We start from the raw sequence: 25,402 nt of genomic DNA, 5'->3' as shown, positions 1-25,402 counted from the left end.
TGTGCATGGTCTAAAATAGTAAATATAGGTTTAATTGGCAAACTTTAGCAATGGCTCCCAGTGTCCTGAAGTGAAGTGCATAATATAAAATGTGTGTGTGAATGCTTTTTAGATGAGCAGTTAATGAGTGTTATGCCATTAGACTAGTATATTTTAGTTATAGTTCCACTGTTACAATATGTGAAAACCATACATGCAGTATACCGTAAATACAAATGGAACCAGTAAAAAGGCAGTTCATGCACTTCACCTAATCTCAGGCAATAACAAAATCCTCTCAGTTAATCAGTCAGCAGCCATGAGAGATTGAGTGTTTCAGCAGCTGTCTGCTACAGTAAGTAAGTGTGTGTGTGTTTGTGTCAGGGATCAGGCTCAGGCGTGTCTCTTTGTGCCGGACAGCTGCCGTAAAGGATGACTTAACTATCATCCATCAGCAAGTTGTTAATAGATGCATGTGTGTTTGTGACTCATATCAGCCTGCTCTTTTGTTCCTGTTCATGTTGCTAGCTGCCTGCAGATGTCTGAGCTGTAATTGGCATACATGACAGAAGCAGGTGGTACAATACAACCCATATAATGCCCTGCATGGGATAGGGTCTGTTATATGTGTGTGTGTGTGTGTGTGTGTGTGTGTGTGTGTTGCCCACTATTAGCAGCAGGGCGTCATTAAAAAGCAGAGATTGAAGGTGGGAATAGCGGCTGCCAGACGCCTCCTCTTTCCCCCAGAGAGATACATTGTGTGTGTGGCGTGTGTGCCTGTTTATCATGTGCCACATTCAATTCAAAATGAGTGTGAATACTTCACACGTGAATATTTTTACTATAGGGGCTTTTTTTCTTCCCTTGAATACTAATCTTTCCACCAACACACACACACACACACACACACACACAGAGTTCCCTAGAGGGGGTCTTGTGTGTTTGATGCTGTTTGATGTGGCCTGTTTTAATCTGCTTATAATCACTCCCCCCCAGTGTGTGTAGTGGGTGTGCACCGTTATCCTCTGATCCAGGATAAGGGCCGTAACTTGAGAGGATTCCTTCCATATCCTAAAGATTCTCCGCTCATATCCAAAATCCCACTGCTGAAAGTCAAATATACAGTAGATGCAGAGATAATCCTTTAAACCTGTCAGGAATTCTTATTAAAATTTACCAATTTACCTGATTGTGCTGTCAAAACACCATTAATAGCTAATATTTTTAAGGCTTATGTAAGGATGCACTTAAAAATAAAATGTATGTATATATATATATATATATATATGAGCTAAAAACAGTTTTTTTTTCTCTTGTTAAATATGAGGCTGTTGTCCTCACTCTGGACACAATTAATTCCACAATTAAGACTTTCCTATAATCCCTTACTGGGTCTCTAAGCCGTGCAGGTTTCACCCCATGGAGCTGTAATTAATACAGGGACCCTGAGTCCAACAAAGGACTTAATTTAGAATACATTTACATTAAATATCTCTAAACATCCATTACAGGCTCAGATGGTTTTAGGAGAAGGATGGTAAAATCTCATCTCCTGTTTTTATATTTTGTGCTTATCTTACTTAAATTGCTCGTATTAAAGTAAAAGGTTTATGTTGCTAAAACTAACGCAGCATTTTAGTTGTACAATGAATCACTCACAGCTGTGTGCACTGCCTTTTTTTATTTCTTTGTTCTGGAGAGTATACAGTAGAAGACACATTTTTGTCTTTGTGTTTTTCCTTTTATGTTTCTGTTTCTGGGCTAAAACCTGCCTGAGGGGCAGCAGTATGCTGATGGCTGCCCTCTGGAGTGGAGATTGGCTGACCTTCAAAAGGACATTTCCTCGAAGGCAGCGAGAGGCTATTGTAACAGGGGACAAATATTAGCTTCATTAGCTGGTAATGATATGATTACCAGTCGCCTGAGAAGAGCGATGGCTTTTATCTGTCTCAGTTTATGAAGACCTAATTCAGTTAGACTTTGAGTACAGCATAGTATTTCTGACTTAATCAGTGAACTGGATAAATAAAAGAATTAAACTGAGCTCAGTTTCATCACTAACCAAAAGTCCACTGCTCATGTGTTTACAGCTGTTGATTGTTGGCTCTGAACCAGCTTCAAACCAATCAGGGAGCTGAGAATAACAGTTGTGGTTGGAGAGTGTTTTAGAGCTGGCTCAGCTCAGCTGCTGCAGCTCCACCACAGACAGACAGACAGACAGACAGACAGACAGACAGACAGAGACAGACAGAGACAGACAGAGACAGACAGAGACAGACAGAGACAGACAGAGACAGACAGAGACACACAGAGACAGACAGAGACAGACAGAGACAGACAGGAGGTTGGGGTAGGGGGCGGTGCTAAAGAGCTTTTGATTGTTTGACGTGGTGTTGCTGTGCTGAGAGAAGTTATTATAATATCATCAAGCAACATTACTCATCTTCCAGAAACAGAAACATCCCACTGCAAAAGATTTTTTACTTTTTACCATAAACCCTCCTGTGACCACCCACCACAGTAAAAACATGCTGTCCATACACACATTAAAGCGTCCGTACACACGGCCGCTGTCTCCTCCCATAAACATGCTGGCAGTGCTCGGTTCAGACACAAAGATACACAAACAAACACTCAAGAGATGCTGTCAGGATGGCAGGAGCCAGAATGGCCCATTTTCTCCCACTTCTCCCTAATGAGTGCCATAAAGAGCGCGAGGCATCAATATTTCAGTGCTCTCGTCAGGCAGGCTGCGATATTTCCTTTGATGAGGCTCATGAGAGGTGTTTTGTTTTTGACCGGCTGCCACTTAGATCATATGTGGATTCGGGAGACTATTTGACAAGATGCAGAAAAGCTGGACTGCTGGTAGATTTCTGAGCGAAATGACTTTGAGTGAGTCAGCAGTGTTTTCCTGTCTCTTTTGGGCCTGGTTTTGTATTGTTTGTAACTGTAGCAAAACTGTGAGGGCACACATTAAACAAAAGTGAAAACACTAAGAAAAGGAAGCACCAGATATTGATACACTGAAACTAAAACTAAACCTTTTTATACTACAGAGTTATAACTATACTGTTTACATAGTGCTAAACAAAGATATGTGTAAAATACAGAAAGAGACAAAAATAAGATCAAAACAGTAAAAACATTAAAGTTAAAATGAGCTGAGCTATAAAAGTGGGTACAGAGTTCAGACCAACATTTCGTTCTCTCCCCCTGTGGGTTTGGGTTAGATCAGGCTGCTACAGCAAACTGACGTCTCCAAATGGGCTCAAAACACCGTCTGTTGTTGTTCCTCCACTTCAGGAGTGTCGCACTGTGGTCGCAGGCTGGAACAGCCACTGGGGGATATTGTTACACTGATAAATACTGGCTGTATCTGCTCACCCTGGCAGTCTGTTTTTCTTGCCTCACTTCATGACTTTCTCTTATTTTGCTTTGTTTTGTTTCTGTAATTATATAATTTCATTGATATTTTTTTTTTCCCTTCAATTGTAGCTGTCTCCTATCAGTGTTTCATTCTCAACAATGCTTTTTGCTCTTTGTTACGCCCCATTGTAAAACGCAGCATCTATTGTGAGTTACTGAACACTGCACAAGCCTAAAGCTGTGCTGGGCATCCTTGAATGAATCCCACTGAGATGCGAACACAACCAGAATAATTTCGATGGCGGCTGGAAAATTTTTAGGAAGTTTTCTTCCTGCCCAGGGATGTTTTGATGTATAGTTTCAAACTTCAAAGACTTGCTTCGTTTCATTAGTGCTGAAGTTTTTTTTTTTTTTCTCTGTGTGCAAGCAATAAGGATAGGATTGTGAAAGTTTGCATGTGTATGAATGCATGGAACATTTAAAAGATGTTTTCTCTGGGTGGGTGTGTGTGTGCGTGCGTGCGTGTGTGTTCAGGTGGACGAGCTGTATGAGGCCTTCTGCATCCAGAGTCGTCTGAGGGAAGGTGCCAGCCGGATGAAGCAGGCCTTCTCCTCCTCTCCCTCAACTAAAGGCACCAAGGAGAGCATTGCTGAGGTCAACCGCCGGTACAAAGAATATACTGAGGTACTGGCATCAAGCATCAACACAGCTGTATGTGGAATACTAGCAATGGTCTGCAAATTCTGCTGTTCTCATGGAGGAAATATTGTGTAAATATTAAATATTATAATAAAACATTCAACATCTGAGATACAATTGGACACTCATGCCAATTTTATTATTTTATTAAACATTGGAAATACGCATTTTACTCATAAAATAAGGTATATTAAACACTAGATCACAGCTGGCAAAACTCAAAATATACTTAACCCTTGTGTACTGTTCAGAAACACTTAGCCTTTTATGCTCGGGATGAAAAGCCATTGCTTATAAAACTACATGGGATTTTTTTCCCTAGAGCCAGTCTTTGTCCATTCTGGGCTACTGTAGAAACATGGCACTGCAACATGGCCTCCTCTGCAAAAGGGGACCCGCTCCCTATGCAGGTTTAAAATGGCTCATTCTAAGATTAATAAAACACAACAATTGGCATTTTCCAGTGATTACACACTGACAGTATATTTAGGAATACTATTTTACATTTCAGTTAATAGATAAAAGGTATTTTACTTTTACTTTAAATCTGCTCACACTGATATGTAAAATCACATATCTCCAGACTGAATCTTAATAACACATCTGTCATCAACCATCCTGAGGGCTCAGACCAACCTCTGCAGTTTAGTGATAAATGGCTTTGTCCTTAGTGTTTCAAGATAAGTTGTTTAGTGTTGTTCTTGTCTTGTGTGACAAAGCTCAGTTTATGTGACTAGTCTTTTCTTTCTCACTCATCCAGAACATGGCCACTTTTGAAAGTGAACTGGAGAACCTGCTCGGGGAGTTTCATATCAAAATGAAAGGTGAGATAAGATAAAGTCAACTGCAACTGACAAGTTTATGTTAGCTTAGCCTGTGGGAAATGATTTTTCACTATTTCCTGGTGTTTTACAAACCAAACAAATAATAGATTAATCATGAAAGACATTAAATATAGCTGAATCAATAACGAAACTAAATAGTTGCAGCCCTAAAAGTCAGGTGTTCTCTAGTGAGACCCTGAGCCCATGCACAGTCACACAATGTAAACCACCCAGAAAAATGCTAGTCACTTGGCTCGAAAGGACTAACCGTATCAGTTTTCCCCTCTATCATCTCAAAAACATTTTGTAAAAGTCTGTGTCCTTTCTGACAGGTTTGGCAGGCTTTGCTAGGCTCTGTCCCGGAGACCAGTATGAGGCAAGTTCTTTTTTTCTTCTTTTTTTTCATGTAACAAAGTAAAAACAGTGCACTTATGTTTACATTTTCTAAAATGTTTAAGGGGAAAAGCAATTTTATGCTTTTTAGTTCAAGTAAAAAAACAAGTTGGAGTGTGTTGGTTTCCAAAATGATATGGTTGAAAGAGTGTATACATCTTGCCCCTCTGTTTTTTGGGAAAACATTATTGACAATGCTGGACTAGCAACTTTCCTGGGCTCCAGACTTACTTCCTCTGCTTTCCTATTCTTTCCTCTAGATCTTCATGCGCTATGGTCGTCAGAGGTGGAAGCTGAAGGGGAGGATTGAGGTGAACTCCAGACAGAGTTGGGATGGAGATGAGATGATCTTTATGCCTCTCATCACTGACCTTATCAACATCAAGGTACTGTGGAAATCCATATAACTAAGATTTGCATCCAGACTGTTGTGGTTCAGTAAATTAACACAGTGCAATGCTCATTATCGAGGAGTGACTCGTGACTATTTAGCAGAGCTTGGTCTTCCTCACTTGATATGTGCATTGTTCAGACGATTAGCTCTGTGGTGCCAAGGGGTTCATTAAAGATAAGTACTTCACTGCAAACCTCATCAGAGCTCGAGTCTTATTTGCTGGTGATAGATGTCTGTCTCGCTTTTTATCTGCAGGCAAGGATTATATATACATGTTACATATGTGGTGTTATACAATGCATTTGTTTTTGGCTCAATCAGGTGACAGAGCTGAAGGGTCTGGCCACTCACATGCTAGTTGGGAGTGTGATCTGTGAGACCAAGGAGCTTTTTACTGCCAGGCCTCAGGTGGTGGCTGTGGATGTCAACGACCTGGGGACCATCAAACTCAACCTTGAGGTCACATGGTAGTAAGTAGACTTAGAGTTATTTACATTATTTTAAAATATATGTTTAGATTGCTATGGTATTCAGTTGATTTAGCCATTTAAAAAAAATCCTCAGTAGATTCACTTTGTCTACTGTTAATAGTGCTATAGCTGTAAATTCTGTCCCCATTACTTGTAGTTTCATGCCACCTTGTGGAACATATGGTCATCACAATTGATGGCACTTAAAGAAAATAATGAATTGAATCACATATTTTGGCATAGGGCAAATGCAGCAGTTTCTATAAGTACCTTCATTTCATTCCCCCATCCAGCCCCTTCGATGTCGAAGACCTGACTCTGTCATCTGGCAATGTGAGCAAAGCCACAGCTCTCCAGAGACGAGTGTCAGTTTATAGCCAGGGCACACCGGAGACGCCAACCTTCCAGGACACTTCATTCTTTGTGAGTCCAACACACACAGTCAGACAGCAGTTTTTGTGGGTATGTGTATTTTATTTATTTATGTTATTTTAAACACTAACATGAGCACTGTCTGCATCATACTAAAATGTTTTTCTGCTTATGCATCATGCTTATGTGAGCAATGCCACCCATACCCCTAATTAACTCTCACCCATTTTCCTGCTATCTTCTTTTGTTTTGCATTTCACCATTAACACCCCAAACCCACACTCTGTCCCACCTCACACATTTATCTGTCCCTTTTGTGTCCCACTCACCTCCTCGCTCAAACACCCAACACTTTGTCCTATTTGCCTCTGTGCATTGTGTAAAGAAGTGGCGGCCATATCCTGTGGAGCGCCAGCGCCCCTCCTTCCTGCACATGCTCCGAGACACCCTGCTAGAGAAGCTAAGGCGCAGTCGCTCGTTTGGTGACCTGGCCTCACTACGGCCAAGGCCCAGATCCAGTCTGGAGGTCTATGTGAGTGTGTTGTGGCCCCTCTCCCTTCCTAAACTGACTCCTGTGTTCCCCCTGCTTCACTGACATAATAGGAATGTACTCCTCTGCTGGTGTGGACACACTTGGGCTTGTCCAGTCCCTGTCTGTGGGTCTGGACTCTTTGTGAATCCCATCCCACAGCCCATGTGTGGCTGTTTGCATGTTTATTTGCATGCCTTGCTTTAAGCTGTTTGTATCTTATGATTTTCTTTTCAGACTTAACCTACTCAGACTCCCTTGGTAGAGCAGATCTGGTTTTAAAAATTTATAGCAGAAAGTGTTTTAATCATGTACCATCTCTTTTTCCACGTAAGAGAGCTGCCTCATGCACTGATTTCCGACTAAACATCTTCTGATCTGATTTGCATTTCAGTCCACTTTGCCAGATGACGTCTTCGAGAATGGTGGATGTGGCATTGCCGAGTGCAAGCGTCTCTCTTTCACCTTCTCTGACACCTCTGGTTCCACACCCAGCCCAGCCCCAAGCTCCCACTCCCCTGGCCCGTCCAATCCTGAGATCATGGTCACTCCTCCAGAAACAGACACATCACCTACACAAATCCTCCCAACAAGAGAGGACTCCATCCCAGAGGAGCATTTAGTGGAGGAAGAAGAGGAGGAGTATGAAGAGGATGGAGAGATAGGAAGCAGGGCCACCAGCGCCAGCCTTGCTAGTGATGAAGCCGAAGTAGCAGAAGACTCAGAGTGGGAGCGCACAGAGTCCCAGCGAAATTCAAGCTCCAACTGTGGTTCAGCTGCCCCCTCCTTGTGTTCGGATGGCCACCTGTCCACAGTGGCTCCAGAGGATGTTTTCCTGGATCACGCTGATGAACTGAAACCTGTTGAACTGGACACCGATGAGGCAGGCAGCCTGACAAGGCAGCTGGTGAAGAGGCTCACCTCTTCAGAGATCGTGTCACCTAGTGGGAGCTCAACTGAGGGTGGAGGAAGCCTGAGCTGGGCGGGAGAGGGAAGCAGGGCTTTCCTGGAGAGCAGCCTGGAGGAGGCCATCCACAGCCTACTGATGAGACTGGAGTCACTGACTCACCGCTGCCGAGAGCTGCAAGACCTGGAGCAGGAAGTGATGCGCCTGGAGGACCTACTGAAGGTGACTGAACTGTCCCATTCTCATTTAGACAGATGTCATATGCATTTACATTTTTTTATCTTTAATGAACAAAGGGTTACAATAAATGCTTTTAGATAATCCTTCTCCAGATCATCTACTACTTATACAATTTACATTTTTTTAAATATCTTACCACCCTCCTTTCCACAGTGCCGCCTCCCAGGTTACAGGAGCCGGTCATCCAGCCTCAGTCTGACAGTGGAAAGTGCCCTGGAGAGCTTTGACTTCCTCAACACCTCTGATTTTGATGATGAGGACACTGGAGATGATAACGCTGTCCTTAGCGTTCCCCCACAGAGATCTCCGCTGTTTGATGCAGATGGTGAAAGGATCGGGTAGGTGGTGGCTTAAAGAGAACAAAAACAAGATTCACATACCAAAAACTACTTACAACATGAAGCAGGATACCAGATCTTCAGATGCTTTGTCCAATAATGCTCTGCTGTTCGTTAAATAAAGCAGTGTTATTATATATATATTATACATGCAGGATTTTCTTCTTACAAAACAGAACTGCAGCTGATTTTACTGCAAAAACGTCCATCTTGACTGGACAGAAAATCAGTACGATTTTTGATTAGCAGCAGCACAGAACTGAAAACTTTTAGATGCTAATAGCCTGCAGTAGATTGTTGTATAGTGTGATGTTGCTGCCCCCCAGTGGTGACTCTGGGTATGTACCTCTCAGGGGCCAACATCCTGAAGCAAGAGGACACCTGAGTGAAGCCCTGACAGAAGATACTGGGGTAGGCAACAGCGTGGCTGGAAGCCCCCTGCCACTTACAACTGGAAATGAGAACCTGGACGTGGCCATCGTCATCCACCTGCAGTACTGTAATCACCTCATACAGGTAGCGCTCCTACTGACTTCGGAAACACGTTTGAGAATTTTTTTGTACGTTTGCAGTGTTGAACAGTGAAATTCCATAAATTTGGTTTCACGTTGCCTTTTCCTTCATGTACTGGCAGATGTTGACCACTGGGGTATGTTCATGGAAGCGCTGCAGTCTGCTCCTTAAACTGTCAGGACAGACTCAGCTGTTAGAGGAGCTAGCAGAGATCAGCGTGGACAGACTGGGAGCCATTACATCTGCTGCAGATGGTAGGTACCAACAACTGAAAACCAGTTTGGTGTATTGGTATGCTATGTTTTATAGTCTATCGGTGTGTAGCAACAGTGTGTTATTTTAGAACAGTCTACTTGCATAAAAAAATGATTATCATACAGTAAAGACTGTCTGGTTTGAGGGTTTGCAGCGCCTGACCTTCTGGTTCTGTCCTCGGTCAGTTCTCCCAGGCCTCGCTGAGCGCCCGGAGCTGATGACTCTGTGGTCAGAGTGCAGCGGGTCTGCAGGACTTTTCCACACCACACTGGACCGAGTGTTCAAACACATGAAGCAGTGCTACACAGCAGTGCTGCAGGAGAGACACCCACACAGCACAGACACAGGTTGGCACAGCATTTTTATCTTTTGGCAAATAGACCAGAGGTTATACTTTTATACTTTTTTTTTTTTTTTTGTCAACACAATCATATTTCTGTTTTTTAAATACTGTTAGGTTTGTACATTAATAAACATTTTAAATACGTTCCTAGGGGAAAATTAGATCGCTGGTAAGAAAACTATGTGGTTGATTCAATAACAAAAGTATGACTCAATTATAGTTGCAACTGGTTAGTAAGGATATATGATGAATATTCACCGATTCCCTCTCTCCAGTGATTGGTGTCGTAGTGGGTGAGATGGTGGACAGAAGCGACCTGGTGGTATCACACAATGCTCCCGTCTCAGCGCTGGCCCAGGACGTCCTGACTGTGTTTCAGTTCCACAGCTACATCTTACAACATGAGATTCAAGACATGGAGACCCATCTGCTGCACCTGGCCAGAGAGGGTGAGCAAAAATTGTTATAATTGAATTTCTTTTTTTTTCTTTTTTTCCAAGCACAACATACTGTAGATCTCTACGTACATTACTGCATGTAGGTGTCTCCAAACTACACCCAACATTTGAATTTCTACAGCTACTTAAGTAGAGATCCAATATGTTTTATGAGTTTAAATGAAAGAGAAATGGTCAAACTACCTTGAATGGGGATTTCCCACCTTTCTGTAATAGATAAATATAACAAAATAAAACGGTGCACTCAAGATCCTAAACCAGCATCAATCAACATGAGAAGTACAGAAACAGTCTCTGCTTGTTCTACAAACTGGCCCCATCCGTATTTGAATTCTTACACACCTGTTTCTCATACACAGAGGTGTTTGCAGAGACTCTGTGTGGTGGGGACTATTCTCGTTGTCTAGCATTGATGGAGGAGGTGCCTGTATCATCACTGTGGCCTAGAAACAGCACCCTGAGGGTCCTAGCCTCCCTGCTCACTGCAGAGGACCCTCAGATCAACAAGGCAGCAGCCGACTACCTCTCTTCTGGAGCGTCACACAGCCAATTCAAGACCAGGGTGAGTAGTGCTAGAGAGAGGGAACATATGCACCATTTATAAGATAAGATTTTTTTTTATGCCATTTCAGTTTATTTTGCTGCAAGCCATGACTGAATATTAATTTGTGCGTGGGCATCTACAGGCAGTGGAGTGCTACACCCAGGCACTGTCAGAGGCTGGAGTTCAGAGCCAGAGGGCAGCCTGTTCAGCTCTCAGCTGTCTGCAGGTCAGTGACCTGGAGCTGGTTTAGTCTGTCCACTCATTTTATATTAATACCAGTCATAAAGTACTGAGAAAATAGTGGCTGCTGCATGACGATTCATTATTAATTCAGCTAAACTGTGACATTGTATTTGTAAAATTACTACTAACACTAACATTCTCAACTATACCTCTATCCTCTATGTATTTGGAAAGTACCCTCCCCAGAGGCCATTTACCTCTGTCTGTTTGCAGGCTGTAGAGAGTATCCGGGCGGTGGTAGCGCTGTGTGATTCAGCTGATGAGGAACTTCGCCATGTTGCCATAGAAACCCTGCTGACACTGGGTGAGTAACACATTAATGGAAATCAACATTTGCTCAGCTTGGGGTTTTGCTATACCTATACAAATAAGCCTTTTTCTGAATTACATACATTTATACAGAGGTGCCACAATCTACCTCGCACCATAAGACATTACAATACAAACACAACATAAATTCAGCATGTGCAGTACAATGCAGTTTTCTCTTGCACTGTTTTTTGGAGCTGATCCCAGTTGACATTGGGAGTGAGGCGGTTACACTCTGGACAGATCACCAGTCTATTACAGGGCTGACACATGGAAACAGACATGCTCACATTCACACCTATGGGCAGTTTAGAGTCGCCAATTAGCCTAACTCCAAACTGCATGCCTTCAGCCTGTGGGAGGAAAGTGGAGAACACGTCAAAAAACCCACACAACCACAGACAGAACACGCAAACTCACAAAAAAGATCCAAGGTCGAACAGAGTTCAAACAACCACATCTCAGTTGGATTGTGCCTGAAGAGGCTGCAGTGGTATTTTGCCCTGACTAAAACAGCGCCGCAAGCTAAGATACAATGAGTTATTTACCACTGATCGCTGCTTGGTAGACCACCGTGTATACACAACGCTTGCATTTGTTACAGGTGAGGAGGGGCGACTGGCCTATGAGCAGCTGGACATGGTGCCGGGGGAAATGATCCGTCTGGGCACACGGCGAGGAAACGCCGTCACCACTGCATTCTGAGCCATCGTGCCACCGAGAACGTTGCCCGACTTCTGAGGACAGCACTGCCCCTAAGCTCAACTCCACACTGCTCACCCCACGGGGCTTTCCATGACTGATCAGTTTACTGATCCGCTTTTTGACACAGACGTAAAGATCTCCACACCGCCACATTAGATCACTGTTCTCACGTATACTGCCTCCTAAAAGGAACTAACACCAAACAAACTGTCTTAACCACGTAAACATACAACGTATACCCCTCCTGCACGCACACACACACACAAACACACACAATTCCTCCTTCACCTCAGATTTCGCACATCCCACACCCCTCCCCCTCCTCATCACTCTGCTTTCTGAGCCAGGCAGACCGGACGTGTTGAGTGTTAACTGCAGAGCATGAATTTGACTGGACACAAAGCCACTGAAAGATGCTCCAAAGAAACAACGCACCTTCACCCTCCACACAGCCTCTGTCACCAAGCTATCCATCACAGCACACAACACATATATCATTTATTCACTGATCTATCATCTTGATTGTTAACAGTCAGGTGTGTTATGCCAATCTACTAACTATGATCTTTGTATAATCACTGTTTTATTACATGTTTTAGTTCGTTTTGCATTAGAGATGTTTTCTGGCGCTTTCAGAAGATTTGCACTGCTGTTGTAAGGCATGTAAATACAGCATATTTTACACAGGTGGTGTAATATATGTGGTTGTTTTCAAAATGTTTTCTAGCACGTTCCATTTTTGAGTTTCAGGGATTCTTTGTATGGTTGAGAGAAATGTGTTGTGTGGCAGAAAGGACCATTAATAAGTTGATTATGGCTTCTGGGATAAGGTGAGGTGAAGTGGTTAAAGGGCTGTAGTTTAACAGCATTTACAGACTTGAGCAGACTTAGACCTCAGTTATGTGTCGGTGGAGGAAAAAGAAAAACTCTCATATACTTGCAGTTGAACAAGTGCAATTTTTTGTACATATGTGACTCTTTTGCACCTAAGCTGACACGAGAAGACACCTGAGAACGCCAGCTTCGACCATTTGAGCCTCGATGTGGTCGAGCAGACACGTTCCACAAACACGCTCCTTTGTAAATGTGTTTTCCTGCCAGGTACAGAGCCAGTCAAGGGCAATAAATTCAGTTTAGGGGTCATGAGAAGGCACTTTCTCAATATCTGTACACAGAGGAAGATCCTTTAGGGCAGAATATAGCTAGCCTCAGTTGTGTTTAACTGCGCATTCATACAGTACGTAATATGTAATAGCAGAAATAGATATTAAGCTATTATGAGGAGAAGGTGCAGAATGAAGTGTTTTTTATTTTGTATGTCTTGGATCTATTTTATTTCCTTGCATTCTGTAATGTAGGAAAACTGATCTGAGGTAATCATCTAATTCTAACTCTTATTGTAACTGTACTACTGAGTCTGGTGCTAAAGCACGTTGACAAAAGTCACAAATTCACACATCTTATTTATTATTTACTCCTTGTAATTCTAATATTCTTTGGAGTTATACTGTAATAGTGGAAATGACATTGTATAAATTAATATTTATGTTCTATTTTGGATTAGGTCTAGCATTTGAAATCTAGTTTATTGTTTGAAAAGACCTCCATATCATGCAACTGGAATCATACATAATTTTAATTGGAGTTTATTTTGAAAGAATTATATTAGATGGATTATTATTTTGGAGAGCATTAAGATTTGCTAATAGTATTATATATTCTTTTCCCTAAAAGGTCCCAAACATAATGGGATATTATGTATTAGAAATTTTACTTTCTTACTTAGATTAAATATAACCAAAGGAAAATTTAATTTTAAACACGTCTTTTAATAAAAGCTCGTAATTCATCACAGAGAATGTATTTTAACACAACGTTTGCGTTTTGGCCAGAATACTCAGACTTCTATTTAAAAGCACAATTTAAAAATAAGACAAACCCTTAATATATGAATCCAGCTACATTTGGTTTTAACTGCACAGTCCAAAAAGCCATATCGAATAAAAACAAGTGGTAATATTTTTATGAAATGTATTTTTTCTTTTGTATTATAATCTGTAAATGTGTGAAGTTGTTACTAAAAGCTGAAGATGGTGACTTTTTTTCTATACAGACTTTTACAAACCTGGTCCATATTTTAACTAACAATTAGTTTTGTTTTTTGTTTTTTTTCTTCAGCAATGTGAATAGCATTACAGTATTTTGGTATTATCTAATTCACCCATCCATTCAGTATCTGTATTTTTTTTTTCTTCTTTTTACAAACTTGCAGTTGACCAGTGTTAGATTTATTCGTTGACTGTTCAATTTCTAATCACCACAGAGTATAAGTTGGCAAAACGTGCACGTTTATTATTTAAACTTAACTTTTGCTGAAATTGAACTTTATTGATCTCTGTGTACGATAGCTTCAGTACTGATCCATTTATTTGCATACTCCTCTCCATCATGATTAGCGGTATTTCCTCTGCTCATCAAATGTTGCAATAAAGTTTATTTTTGCATAATTAAAATTATGAAAAGGGTTTTTTTTTCGTTTTTGTTCTATTGTCAGCATTGTTTTTTGCTGACTAGATTCCATATTTAGTGTTACATGAATGTATAAACAAATATTCAGACAGAGATCATCACATGTGGCATGTGATTGCAGTAAATGCCCAACTACTGCAACTGACTACTGGCCTCTGTTGGAAACTCTTGAAAACTTTAAGGACATTCTAGCCTTTCATTTTTATAAAGACCCTGAGTGAACCTGTACACTATAGTGAATGATGAATTCTGAACCTTGTCATAACTGCCACCGTCAACACAAATCTCAGCAGAAGCAAACTATAACAAAACTCAACTACTACACACAAAACAACACCACAGCGAGTACTACTCCTGTGTAATAATCCAGCACAGCTACAACAGCTTTCTTTTAATAGCAAGGAGACAAGCAGCAACTCAACCAGGTAAGATTTTCTCAGAAGCAGATACTTTAAACTTTTTCAGCATTATGTTTGTCTTTGATAAAGCTTACTTTGATTTCTACACTTTTCATCTTTTGTCTAAATGTAGAGTTTTAATGCATTGGGAATTTAATAAGAATTTTCAAAATTAAAAATTAAGGCTAAAGTTTTAAGCTGTAAAACAATTTTCTTACAATACTAAATTAGTTTTGACTTGTGTAAAAGCTGAAAACTGTTTGTCTTAACACAAAAAGCCTGATCTACATTTCAAAGTTTGGCCTTCCAAATCTTACCAAAACTAGAAATGTATTGGCATAAATGTACATCACTTACTCTACGTCACGTCTGATGCATAAAAAAGGCTATTTGTCGATCACAGGTATAGGATTTAAAGCTAAATCAAATTAAGGTGTTGGCCTCAGAAAATGCTGCCCTAAGGAAGATGATAGTCACCCAGGTGTTTAGTTGGGAGAAAGACAAACTAGCATCAACAGCCACATAAATTGAATGAAGAGTTGATCAGGAAAATAAACTGATTACCAAAGTAACAAATGAAACGTTCAGCAGTTTCTGCATCAGTATGCACAAAGGTAGGGACCTCAGCCAAGCTGAAAGACAAAAGTTCATCCAGGGCACATCCAGTAGTAGAGCCAAAAAAAAAAAAAAAAAAAAATATTCAACCCCACAAGGTGAGCTGGGTCATTTAAATGAATGAAAAGACTTGACAGTGAAGAAATCTCAGCCACACAAAAACAGAAATCATTCAGTGAGGACAAGTGGCAAAAAACTCAAAGCTATGGAAAATCAGCTGAAGTGTGAGGTGGCTGAAAAGGAGGTGAGCCTCAGGAAAGCAGTAACAGGAAAGAACCAAAAGGTGGTGAAAAAGTGGCTGGGTACAGTCACCAAAGGAAAGATCAAGCTCCTAAGAGGTTTCAGATACCCTCCAGTGGCTGGAGTTTGTTAGTACATGTAGTTTTTTTTCCTTTTTCAAAGATTTAAGGTAAATTCTTCAATTTACTTTTGCTGAATAATGGAATATTCAAGATTCTCACTAAACTGACTGTTTTGAACTGACAGTTGAGGATTTTATAGCCTTTGAAGGTGTGCCCTCCCTTTCTCTGCTGCTGCTAAAATAAATCTGAATGTTTTACTATACACATTTCAATGTCTTAAATTACATACAACTTTAAAAATAAGTCAGATACTTTATTTTAAAGAACCATTTATTTTACATAACACCCTGTACACATCTGTCATAACATTGCACAATTTTACAGTGTAAACCAAAATGCTTGAGAACAATGTTTTAGGCCACATGCAGCAATTACCCCCCAGCAGACACCAACTTGTCAGTAGGAAAAGCACAGCCATTATCTTAGTTGGGAGCTCTCTACTGACTAGTCTGATAATAGGAGCCAATCAGATGCCAGAGGATGACAATGTTACTCATCCTGGAAATTTCACATCTTTATTAATCTAACTGAACAAACACTAAACTGGCTGGCAGACAAAGGAGACTATCCAGTTCCGATCATCCAGCTGAGTGAATAGGAAAGTCTCACAGGAGTCCAGGTGGAACCCACATCCTCCTACTGACATGTCAAAATGTCTTTCATGGGGAGGGGGAAGAAAAAAAAAATACAGGTTTTATACTCAGACCAAGTATTGGCAAAGTTCAACAAAACCTTAAAAATTAAGATAAAATCACTTCCTGATATTAAACCCCTAGATAAAATCTGCCAACTTGCACAAGAAAATGAAAGTCCCATTATATGCAAGAGTCAGATCACTCAATCCTGCTCTCCTGAGGCCCCTGTTGGTTCATGATGTGAGGTCTCTCCTTCCTCTGCATCAATCTGACTGTAACCCAAGTCTTCACAGTCATCTTCATTCTCGTCCTCATCCATATCAAGGGCAATGTCCCTCAGTTCCTCCAGATTGTCTGGACTCTTCCCAGTGAGTCTCTAATGAAAGGGCATAGATCAAATGCCAAGAAGTCAGTAATACTTCAAGAGACCCATTATGTGCAAGTATGTAGTAAGACTTAACTCTGTTATAGCAGTAAAGGACAATTACACAGTTTATGGACAGGCAATACTATCACATTTTAGTCACATCACCAGCAATTAAGAGTGCTCACCTCAATCATGTCAGCCATGTACTGTACATGTTGTGCCAGCTCCTGTAGCTCTTCATTCTCACTCTTAAGCTTTGTTATCTGCTCCTCTTTGGCCTCAATGTCCTTGTGTAACTGGTTGGGGGGAAATAAAAGTTACTTCAATGTCAGTGCCAACTGGACAGGCTCCAACTAAAATTGACTCAGAGCGTGGGAACAGCTCAAGTGACAGCTAAACATTAGCCACCTCTTAGTGATTAACTCACCTTCTCATTCTCTTGTAGAACATTGTACAAGGCCTTCCTTCGCTCCTCAGCTACTTCTTTCCAATAGGTGGAAGAGGGCGTTTCTATAACAGCAGGATGTTTGAGCTCAAAATGCGCCGAAGTTGTTTTTGGAATAGTTTTCACAATTTTTTGTGAAATTTAAACACTAGTTTTAACCACTGCCTACCTTTGACCATAAGTTCGTATGCATCACTGGACACACCATCTATCAAACATTGAGTTTCTTCTGTTTGTGTGGATTTGACTTCTACCTTCACCCTTTTTGGACCTCTAGTTTGTGAAACACTCCACTGTTTCCGTTTGGGAATGACCTTCCCTGCCTAAAGAGATTTTGATTTTACATTTGATTATGGCTCATTTGTTCTTTCACTAAATTGTTGCTACCTAATTTAATGTGACCACAAATTCAAATGAAGTTCAGTCCAGAAAAAAGCAACTACATACCTGAACTGACCTCCCCAAACTTTTATTGGTAGCTGAGGGTTGAAGGATTTGCAGGGTTTGCCTGGGGGCTCCCATTGCTTTTGGAGATTGGGTAAAAAAGCTCTGAAAGTAAAATACTCAGTGTTACTTAAGCCAAGTAGATCACAAACATGGGAGAATAGTTTTTTTTGTTTTTTTTTTTAAAAAGGTAACATCCTAATCGCTTTACAAATAAGTCTTAAAATACTCAAGACTCACATGGGAAACTAACATGACTGGTGTTCATTTTCAGGCCTCTCTATTCACCAGGGCTTAGCATCACTTTGCAGACTGTACTTTAGTTACACTGTCACCATGGGAGAGGGCATAAGTGAAGTGGCTTAACATCACTAGCTGCCATGTGCAACAGACCTACAAACGTGGGAACAGGGGCAGGGCCCAAATTCATTCTACAGCCGTGGGAAAGTTTCTCTCCAATGCTCATTACAGAGCAGGCGGCAAACTCCATTTATGTTTGGTCACACCTTCACAACAGTTCCAAAGGTGTTTCATGCCCCATACAGGTGATCTCTCTGTGGGGGCTTGAAACACCAGGTGGAATTTGAAACACCTAGCTCTATACTAATTTACTTAACTAATTGCATGGGTCAACCAAGCAACAGAATCTCAGAAGTACAACAATGTTCAGAACATTTTAGTATTCACTCAAGTCTTAATCACAGATTTAGTTTCCTCACAAAACACTGTAGTATAGTAACTATTTTCACTCACTTCACCCATTGCTAGTCATTACAGTCATATGGTATGACAATGTCCTTATCCACAGCTGATATTTAGGAAAAGGCACAGGTGTTACTAATAATATTAATGAAGGCTTGTTTTAGGAAAACAATCATGAATAATGGACCCAGATATTAAGACAACTAAATCGAATTCATCCATTTTACTTACACCCCACACACACACTATGACAAAGCAAAACAAAAATGACTTGATCATTGGGTATCAATGCAGTATTTAACATTACATTCTTAGTTTAGAGTAACTTACATTTTGTCAACACCAACTTTAAGGGGCTATTTTTAACAGAACAGCAGTAAAGTTGGCGACTCACCTTTATATTCTCATTAGACCTCTGCTGGCTGGGCTTTAGCTTCCCAATAACATTCATTTTTCACCAAACAAGAGACCTGACGGGCAAACGAACAGTAACATGGCGTTAGAGGAGCTAACGTTACGGGATGTTGTGTCATGATACCAATAAGCAAAAAAACAGCCAAAAGAAGCTAAATTAAAACGTACAGGATTTGATACACGATAGGCAGTAACACTTCAACGTATGTCGTGGCAAATGTGGTCACATTAGCAGGTTTAATGACAAATATGGCAAACTAACGTTACAGTAGCTAAACACGAAAGGCCAAAAGAAACAGCTAGCTAAAACTAGCTAATTTCAAAAGCCAAACGTAAAACTAGCACAAACACAACCAGCCTTAGGAACACGTAATCGACAAAAGACGTGACGATATCTCAGTTTAAGCGATTTTAAAGCTGACAAACAATAAACTCTGCTCACCGTGAACTGAAGAACACGTTGCTATTTCAACCGCCAATTCCTTTACGGTCGATCTCGCGCCAGGGGCTTAAATACGCCCACTCGGTCACGTGATAAAGGCACCAGTCACGAGGAAGATTTTTTTTCTGTTGTCCACCCCCCATTCTCGTGCGGTCACATGTCAACAGACGTCACATCTTTGTAGTTGACGCTGCAGCCATTTTGAGGAGGCTGTGGATCGACGAGCCTGTGTGTGCCATTATTAGCTGCCCCCCAAAAAAACACACACAAAGAAACCAAACGGAAAAACGTTGGACGAGACGCCGTTAAATATGGGCCCGCCGGGAGACAGAACACGCCCCATGTCGACTGAAAGAACGGAGGATTTCAGCTGGATTGTCGATTTATCTTGACATGGCATGCAGCAGGGCGAGTCGGAGGTTGTGACGACTGAAGAAAAGAAAGAAAACAAGCGCAGCAAGCACTTCGAAACTTCAGACGTGGAAAGAGGGAGATTTTGTTTAGCAAACGGTTTTTTTTACCGCCATTCAACGTCTCTCGTTGGTTTGGCTCCTTATCCACTGGCTGATTGTTTTTTTTTTTTTTTTTTTGTCGATGAAGTTGATAAGGCACGACTGAAGCACATCATATCTAGCTGAAAAAAAAATGCTGAGCACAAACAAAGCTAGTTAGTCTAGTTCACCCCGCTGGTCTCTTGACTCCCACAGCACTGGCAGTCACTTTGAACGAAGCCAGAGCATGTAAACGCGTGGAAAGATGACTGTGCGTTAGCTATCCAACCACACACGGGCCTCAATTAAGCCAGTCAGTCGGAAGATAAGATGTAGCTATATCGATGGCTCACTACTAGTTAGTGTCGGAAGTGAAAGCCTAGATTAGCTTGTTAGCTCACCTTAGCCGGTGTGCTAAAAATACGCCCACATCATGACTATCGGCAGTGGCAGCCCTGCAGGCCGTGGGCCCAGTGAGTGGCAGTAAAAGTCAAGGAAATGTCAGGTTACCTTTGCAGTAGTCTTCGATGTTACCCGGTGCCAATATCTCCTGGCATCTGTATTTACCTGCCATGTTCGTCTGTATCCCCAGTCCGTCTGTAACACGCACATAACGCAGTCTCTACAGAGAAACAAACAAAACGACAGCCATGGATGAGGGACTTTGAAATGACCCAAATAATAGAATATTTGTCTGCTCGCTAGTCTCTGTAGGCCTCAAATTCACTAGCAAAAACATATTACTGCTATGGGTTTTTAACACTAGCAGCCATTTCTGTTGATTTCAGTAACGTTTACAGAAGTGTCAAATTGAGTTGCTCTTTCATTTAAATCTGTTGTAATCTATTGTTGATGGCAGGTTGAAATAATTTGGCATTAAGGTCATATGTTAAAACATGGATTTCTGAACATGTAGAGATGTAAGTCTTAGCTTGATTATCATTCCCCTCCTCAACACTGCCCTTTTAGAAAAAAAATTAAGATGACTTAGTTTTGCTTCTGATTTGTTGACCTTTTCAGTTGGTAGATATAGTGGGTATTTGACAGATCTAGCCTAGAGTTGTTTGTTGCGTTGTTTGTGCGAAGGGTAGCTAGTTCCATCAATTATCTGACATACAAATACAAAAGTAGCGAGTGAAGGCAAAAATATTCTGCACACGAGAAGACACTGCCATCAAAATCTTAACCATGGGGGACCCAACTTCACGAAGAAATCAAACAAGAAATCGACTTCGAGCTCAACTTCGGAAGAAAAGGGAATCGTTGGCTGATCAGTTTGACTTCAAGATTTACATAGCCTTCGTTTTCAAAGAAAAGGTTTGTCAGCAAAATGGAAGTATAGAGTAATCCTTTATACACTAACATTTTCTTCAGCATTTGCTCACACATTTAAATGCCCTAATTAAATTGTTCCTTTGACTATTTTGTCTGTTTTTTTTTTTTTGTTGTTGTTGTTACAGACGAAGAAATCTGCACTATTTGAGGTAGCTGAAGTGGTGCCAGTGATGACCAACAACTATGAAGAAAACATCCTTCGAGGTGTAAGGGATTCCAGCTACTCTCTGGAGAGTTCGATAGAGCTCCTGCAGAAAGACATTGTGCAACTACACGCTCCCCGATACCAGTCAATGCGAAGGGTAAGACAGTGAACAGTTTGATAAAAGGGACAGAAAATAAACAGACATCTTGTTAATATGTTGTCCTTTCCCATGTGGCTGTAGGATGTGATAGGCTGCACACAGGAGATGGACTTCATCCTTTGGCCACGCAACGACATTGAGAAGATTGTCTGTCTTCTCTTCTCCAGATGGAAGGGGGCCGATGATGAACCCTTCAGGCCTGTTCAGGTCAGATCTTGGCACTTCGTCAGATGTAGATCTTGGAGGCTTGTTGTTATTGTAACCGTCCGAGAAAACAACAAAAGCACAGTATCTCTGGCTAAGGTGTTATGCTCATGCATATTTTAAAACGTGGGATTGTTTACAGTGATTATGGTCAAATTACACATCATGCAGAAACAAATGTTTTATTCCAGTTATTGTAGCCTTAGTCTGGATATAATTGTTATTTATTGTTATTTCTTGGCTCACAAGCCTGTCCTTTGATCTACAGGCCAAGTTTGAATTTCATCATGGAGACTACGAGAAACAGTGCTTGCATGCTTTGGGTCGCAAAGACAAGGCTGGAATGGTCATGAACAACCCAACTCAGTCTGTATTTCTTTTCATGGATAGACAGCACTTGCAGGTGAGCAAGTCTATTTAAACAATTTTATTTATTTAAAAAGATGAAAGTTCAGAGAGTCTCCTAACACTTAACTACAAATGTTCCCTGTCCATCTTTCCTGCAGACTTCTAAAACCAAGGCCACAGTTTTCAAGTTGTGCAGCCTTTGCCTGTACTTACCCCAGGACCAGCTTACCTGCTGGGGTGTGGGAGACATCGAGGATCACCTCCGCCCATATATGCCTGATTAAGGCTTCCTGTTCCACCCAACCGCATAGGGAAAAGTCCTTCCCTTTCCTCTTGCCTAAGCCTCAGAAGCAAATAGATGTACTCATCTCCACCTGTGTCCTTTTAAAAGATTTGAACTTGTGCTTGGATCTCTCCTTTTTTTGTTACCTACTCGTTCTCCCCTCCCTGACCTGAAGCTGATTCAGTTCCCATCCTTGTTTTGTTTTTTTTTGTTTGTTTTTTTTTTTTTTTCCCCTCACACTCCCCGTGTTTCTCCCTCTTCTCTCTGCCATTTTTGGATTGGTTCCCACATTTTTCTTTTATTTTTCCTCCCTCTTCATTCCCTCCTACTCACTCATTCATTTTTGTTTATTTGAACCTGCACGAACATTGATTTTGAGTGGTTGGTTGTTCTCTTGGAGCTGCACTGTCAACAGCACCGGTCATTGAAGGAACTCTTTATGTTGCATCAATACAGGAACAAAAAAATATATATATAAAAATACACAGGTCTTCATGGTGGTTCTCACATGGACGTGTTTTATATCCTTGTTGTCATAAGAAAGGATTGTTAAAGCTTGGTTGTAATGTGGGGTTTCTAGAGCAACTTAACACAATCTGTAGACCAAGGACAGGTGTGAGCAGGTGTTAAAACACCCGTATAAGCAAATATAACAAGATGAACAATATTTGTCAAATCATATGGTGTAGGTATTGCTTCTTATAAACAGCTTAGTTTTTTTTTTTTTTTTTTTTTTGCTGGACTTTTAAAAGACGTTTTGGTGTCATTTGCTTTCCTCTGAAACATGCTAGGCAGGCCTTTGTTAAAATCTTAAGTGACTTGAAAGGCATTTGTAAACAGAGTTAAGACATGTTGAAGGTCGTTTTCACCATTCAAGCCGTTCATGCACTATTCATTTAAGCTACTGAAATCTGATCTTGTTTTTTTTTTTTTTTTTTTTAATGTTCTGTTAAATTTGGGATGTGGGTTGATGGGGAAACAAGCATTGACAGATTTAATGTTTAACACACCTAACAAAATTTGCTGAAAGCTAAATATTTTAATTTGACCTACTAAAATGAAGATAATTTGCTGCCATGCTCATCATATTAAAATTGGGTTTTACAGGCTTGCTTGTCAAAGAATATGAAGTACATATAATTTTGCTCATTGTTGATTCACTGTGTTGAGTTTGAAAGTGTTCAAGGTGTGTAACTTGAGTTTTTTCTGTTGATTCTCAAATCAATACTGCTGAGCATATCCCAATACAGTGCAAATTCTGAAAGCATACCTCTCGTCCATTTGTTTTATTGCATGTGCATGAATCATTGACACAATATTGAGGTCAGAGTTAACAATACAGTTAATAGTACTATGGAGTTGTGGGTCCCACTACTAACTACACAATTTACATAGTTTTTTGTAAAATATGTGCAGACAGAAGTTAGTTCCTTTGTTTTAAAAATATATGTAGATGAGAATGTTACTTAGAGGCACAGACTAGTGACACTTTAACTGCTGCCAAGGTGTTTAGTGTGCCGTCCTTGTGCAATGAGTTTCCCTGTGTCCTTGTTGGTGAGATCTACAGTGGCGAATGCCAGGGTCCGTCCTCGTTTCAGTACCTGAGCAGTGATGAGCACGTCCTCCCCTATCTTGGCAGCATTCGTGTATCTGTAAGACAGTAACATTTTTCCCCAGTCATTTGTTGATTATAATAGTGTTAATCTTTAACCTGAGTGGACTGAAGGTAAAGATCACTACCAGTGGGGAAAAATGCAAACACACCTGTGGAGATAAATTCATCAGTTCTTTTTAACCCACTAACTGAGGCAGCCACCCCACTTTCAGGGCTGCCCTGGAGGATAAACATGCTCCGTTTACCCACCACCTCACACTGAAATAGGTGAATACAGACTTTACACCTGTTCATGCACCAAATCCAGGCTCCTGCTCCCAGTTGCTTGAAATATTCTATGACTAATTGTTTTTAGACCACTGGATCTCATTAACAAGGAGCAACTATCAATCCATCACTCACTTGTGCTGCGTGGGACTTAAACCAAAGGCACCCTTTATACTAAAGTTAAAAGACTCAGCACTGCAGGAGCTGCTTTCATGAGACAGGGGTGAATAAGTTCAATGGAAAGATAAAATTTTAATCAAAACCTGTCAAACCTTTTAGTTTAACTATAACTTAAACCCAGGCTGTGAATTGGCAAAAAACTGGCAATGCCATACATATCATGATAGAAGGGCTACACTTCAGTATATTGCAATATACCGTGAAAAAGTAAGAAAAGTAATATATTGTGATTTTTTAAAATCCAATTTTAGGGAAATTAATAGTATAAGGAACACACTACCATGCATAAATTTTGAGTATTTTATTTTTTTAATCTTTTTTTTAACAGTGGGATCTGAATTTGTATTTATCAGTAGCTACAACATCCAACATAGCACTGTTTGAGAAAAAATGCACAGTCCCCTGTAACATCCTTCCAGATTACAACACTGCTATGTAGAGATTGTTGGTTTAAACGCAATAAAAAAATGCAGCACTGTCACACTCCCACAAATCTTTGCATGTCAACTAATCAATAAAAATCGATTTGAGAATCGCTAGAGTATCAGCTACCATGTTTTTAGGGAACAACAATGCATCTATAGTGGCTGTTACTGAGGCTGACACTGTACAGGGACTCACGTAATGTTCATATCCACGCTGACTCCCGGTGCCCCCCTCTCGCTGTTCATGATGGCCATGGTGGACACGATGTCGACCAGAGTGGCTGTCAGCCCGCCGTGCAGCGTCCCTCCTCGGTTGGTGTGCTCCTCTTCTACCCGCATCTCACACACCACCTTACCTGGGCTGGTAGATAAAACGTCCATCTGAGGAAAACACACAGGGGGGCGATTAGAAATTATGTGTGCGTGCAATGCGCTTACGGTCACAAAAGAACAAATTAAAAAATAGTAAAGAAATGTCGGAGAACGTGTGTGTTCACCTTGCTCAGGACTCTGTCGAAGCCCGGGCTGTCTACCATTGTTCTCATTATTTGTTTTAAGGAATTTACAGTAAACGAAACCATTTTCGTAGCCAATTGCCGAAACCAATGTCACGACTATGTTTACGGAAGCCGTCGCGTTGATAAATAGTCCGGGTGAAACATAAACCCCAAGTGCTTGACTAAATTTCGTTCCGACCAGATTAATAGTTTAG

At 40.9% G+C, this 25,402-nt stretch overlaps 4 protein-coding genes across 5 annotated transcripts in view; 2 read left to right on the top strand and 2 right to left on the bottom strand.

Annotated features, from left to right (window-relative positions):
* Positions 1 to 14,397, top strand: part of ripor2 (RHO family interacting cell polarization regulator 2) — a 45,861-nt gene extending 31,464 nt beyond the window's left edge. For both annotated transcript variants that reach the window (XM_026299823.1, XM_026299825.2), the window contains exons 7-22: positions 3,883 to 4,032; positions 4,808 to 4,871; positions 5,204 to 5,247; positions 5,525 to 5,650; positions 5,980 to 6,128; positions 6,422 to 6,551; positions 7,424 to 8,158; positions 8,330 to 8,514; positions 8,868 to 9,030; positions 9,149 to 9,281; positions 9,468 to 9,629; positions 9,901 to 10,074; positions 10,443 to 10,645; positions 10,770 to 10,853; positions 11,084 to 11,174; positions 11,784 to 14,397. In XM_026299823.1, the coding sequence (XP_026155608.1) occupies positions 3,883 to 4,032; positions 4,808 to 4,871; positions 5,204 to 5,247; positions 5,525 to 5,650; positions 5,980 to 6,128; positions 6,422 to 6,551; positions 7,424 to 8,158; positions 8,330 to 8,514; positions 8,868 to 9,030; positions 9,149 to 9,281; positions 9,468 to 9,629; positions 9,901 to 10,074; positions 10,443 to 10,645; positions 10,770 to 10,853; positions 11,084 to 11,174; positions 11,784 to 11,884 (2,694 nt within the window). In that variant the 3' untranslated portion in view covers positions 11,885 to 14,397. The remainder of the gene's footprint in view (positions 1 to 3,882; positions 4,033 to 4,807; positions 4,872 to 5,203; positions 5,248 to 5,524; positions 5,651 to 5,979; positions 6,129 to 6,421; positions 6,552 to 7,423; positions 8,159 to 8,329; positions 8,515 to 8,867; positions 9,031 to 9,148; positions 9,282 to 9,467; positions 9,630 to 9,900; positions 10,075 to 10,442; positions 10,646 to 10,769; positions 10,854 to 11,083; positions 11,175 to 11,783) is intronic.
* Positions 14,398 to 16,040: 1,643 nt separating this feature from the next.
* gmnn (geminin DNA replication inhibitor) lies at positions 16,041 to 19,320 on the bottom strand. Its single transcript, XM_026299886.1, has 7 exons — positions 19,238 to 19,320; positions 18,776 to 18,851; positions 17,683 to 17,784; positions 17,405 to 17,558; positions 17,218 to 17,300; positions 16,976 to 17,086; positions 16,041 to 16,799 (listed from the first exon to the last, which is right to left on the bottom strand). Exons 2-7 carry the CDS (start codon positions 18,830 to 18,832, stop codon positions 16,626 to 16,628), a joined length of 681 nt encoding a protein of 226 aa, XP_026155671.1. The 5' UTR covers positions 18,833 to 18,851; positions 19,238 to 19,320; the 3' UTR covers positions 16,041 to 16,625.
* Positions 19,321 to 19,403: 83 nt separating this feature from the next.
* c11h6orf62 (chromosome 11 C6orf62 homolog) lies at positions 19,404 to 23,470 on the top strand. The gene is made up of 5 exons (XM_026299885.2): positions 19,404 to 21,045; positions 21,189 to 21,365; positions 21,450 to 21,575; positions 21,841 to 21,975; positions 22,079 to 23,470. Exons 1-5 carry the CDS (start codon positions 20,917 to 20,919, stop codon positions 22,202 to 22,204), a joined length of 693 nt encoding a protein of 230 aa, XP_026155670.1. The 5' UTR covers positions 19,404 to 20,916; the 3' UTR covers positions 22,205 to 23,470.
* Positions 23,132 to 25,374, bottom strand: acot13 (acyl-CoA thioesterase 13). Its single transcript, XM_026299887.2, has 3 exons — positions 25,188 to 25,374; positions 24,887 to 25,071; positions 23,132 to 23,853 (listed from the first exon to the last, which is right to left on the bottom strand). The coding sequence occupies exons 1-3, from the start codon at positions 25,269 to 25,271 to the stop codon at positions 23,694 to 23,696; spliced, it is 429 nt and encodes a 142-aa protein (XP_026155672.1). The 5' UTR covers positions 25,272 to 25,374; the 3' UTR covers positions 23,132 to 23,693.
* Between the last annotated feature and the right edge of the window lie 28 nt (positions 25,375 to 25,402).

This window comes from Mastacembelus armatus, chromosome 11, assembly GCF_900324485.2.
Source record: "Mastacembelus armatus chromosome 11, fMasArm1.2, whole genome shotgun sequence".
NCBI lineage: Eukaryota > Metazoa > Chordata > Actinopteri > Synbranchiformes > Mastacembelidae > Mastacembelus > Mastacembelus armatus.
The sequence above is the reverse complement of the archived record's forward strand: the minus strand, read 5'-3'. Positions and strand labels throughout refer to the sequence as shown.

What these genes read in the sequence shown, in the direction of transcription:
- gmnn (XM_026299886.1), bottom strand. Translation starts at nt 18,832, where the DNA reads ATGAATGTTATTGGGAAGCTAAAGCCCAGCCAGCAGAGGTCTAATGAG. An exon ending in ATACGAACTTATGGTCAAAG is followed by an intron (nt 17,301 to 17,404) that starts GTAGGCAGTGGT and finishes CTGCTGTTATAG; the next exon opens with AAACGCCCTCTTCCACCTAT. An exon ending in ACATGGCTGACATGATTGAG is followed by an intron (nt 16,800 to 16,975) that starts GTGAGCACTCTT and finishes CCCTTTCATTAG; the next exon opens with AGACTCACTGGGAAGAGTCC.
- c11h6orf62 (XM_026299885.2), top strand. Translation starts at nt 20,917, where the DNA reads ATGGGGGACCCAACTTCACGAAGAAATCAAACAAGAAATCGACTTCGA. An exon ending in CCTTCGTTTTCAAAGAAAAG is followed by an intron (nt 21,046 to 21,188) that starts GTTTGTCAGCAA and finishes TTGTTGTTACAG; the next exon opens with ACGAAGAAATCTGCACTATT. An exon ending in GATACCAGTCAATGCGAAGG is followed by an intron (nt 21,366 to 21,449) that starts GTAAGACAGTGA and finishes ATGTGGCTGTAG; the next exon opens with GATGTGATAGGCTGCACACA.
- acot13 (XM_026299887.2), bottom strand. Translation starts at nt 25,271, where the DNA reads ATGGTTTCGTTTACTGTAAATTCCTTAAAACAAATAATGAGAACAATG. An exon ending in TCGACAGAGTCCTGAGCAAG is followed by an intron (nt 25,072 to 25,187) that starts GTGAACACACAC and finishes TGTTTTCCTCAG; the next exon opens with ATGGACGTTTTATCTACCAG. An exon ending in AGCGTGGATATGAACATTAC is followed by an intron (nt 23,854 to 24,886) that starts GTGAGTCCCTGT and finishes ACTGTCTTACAG; the next exon opens with ATACACGAATGCTGCCAAGA.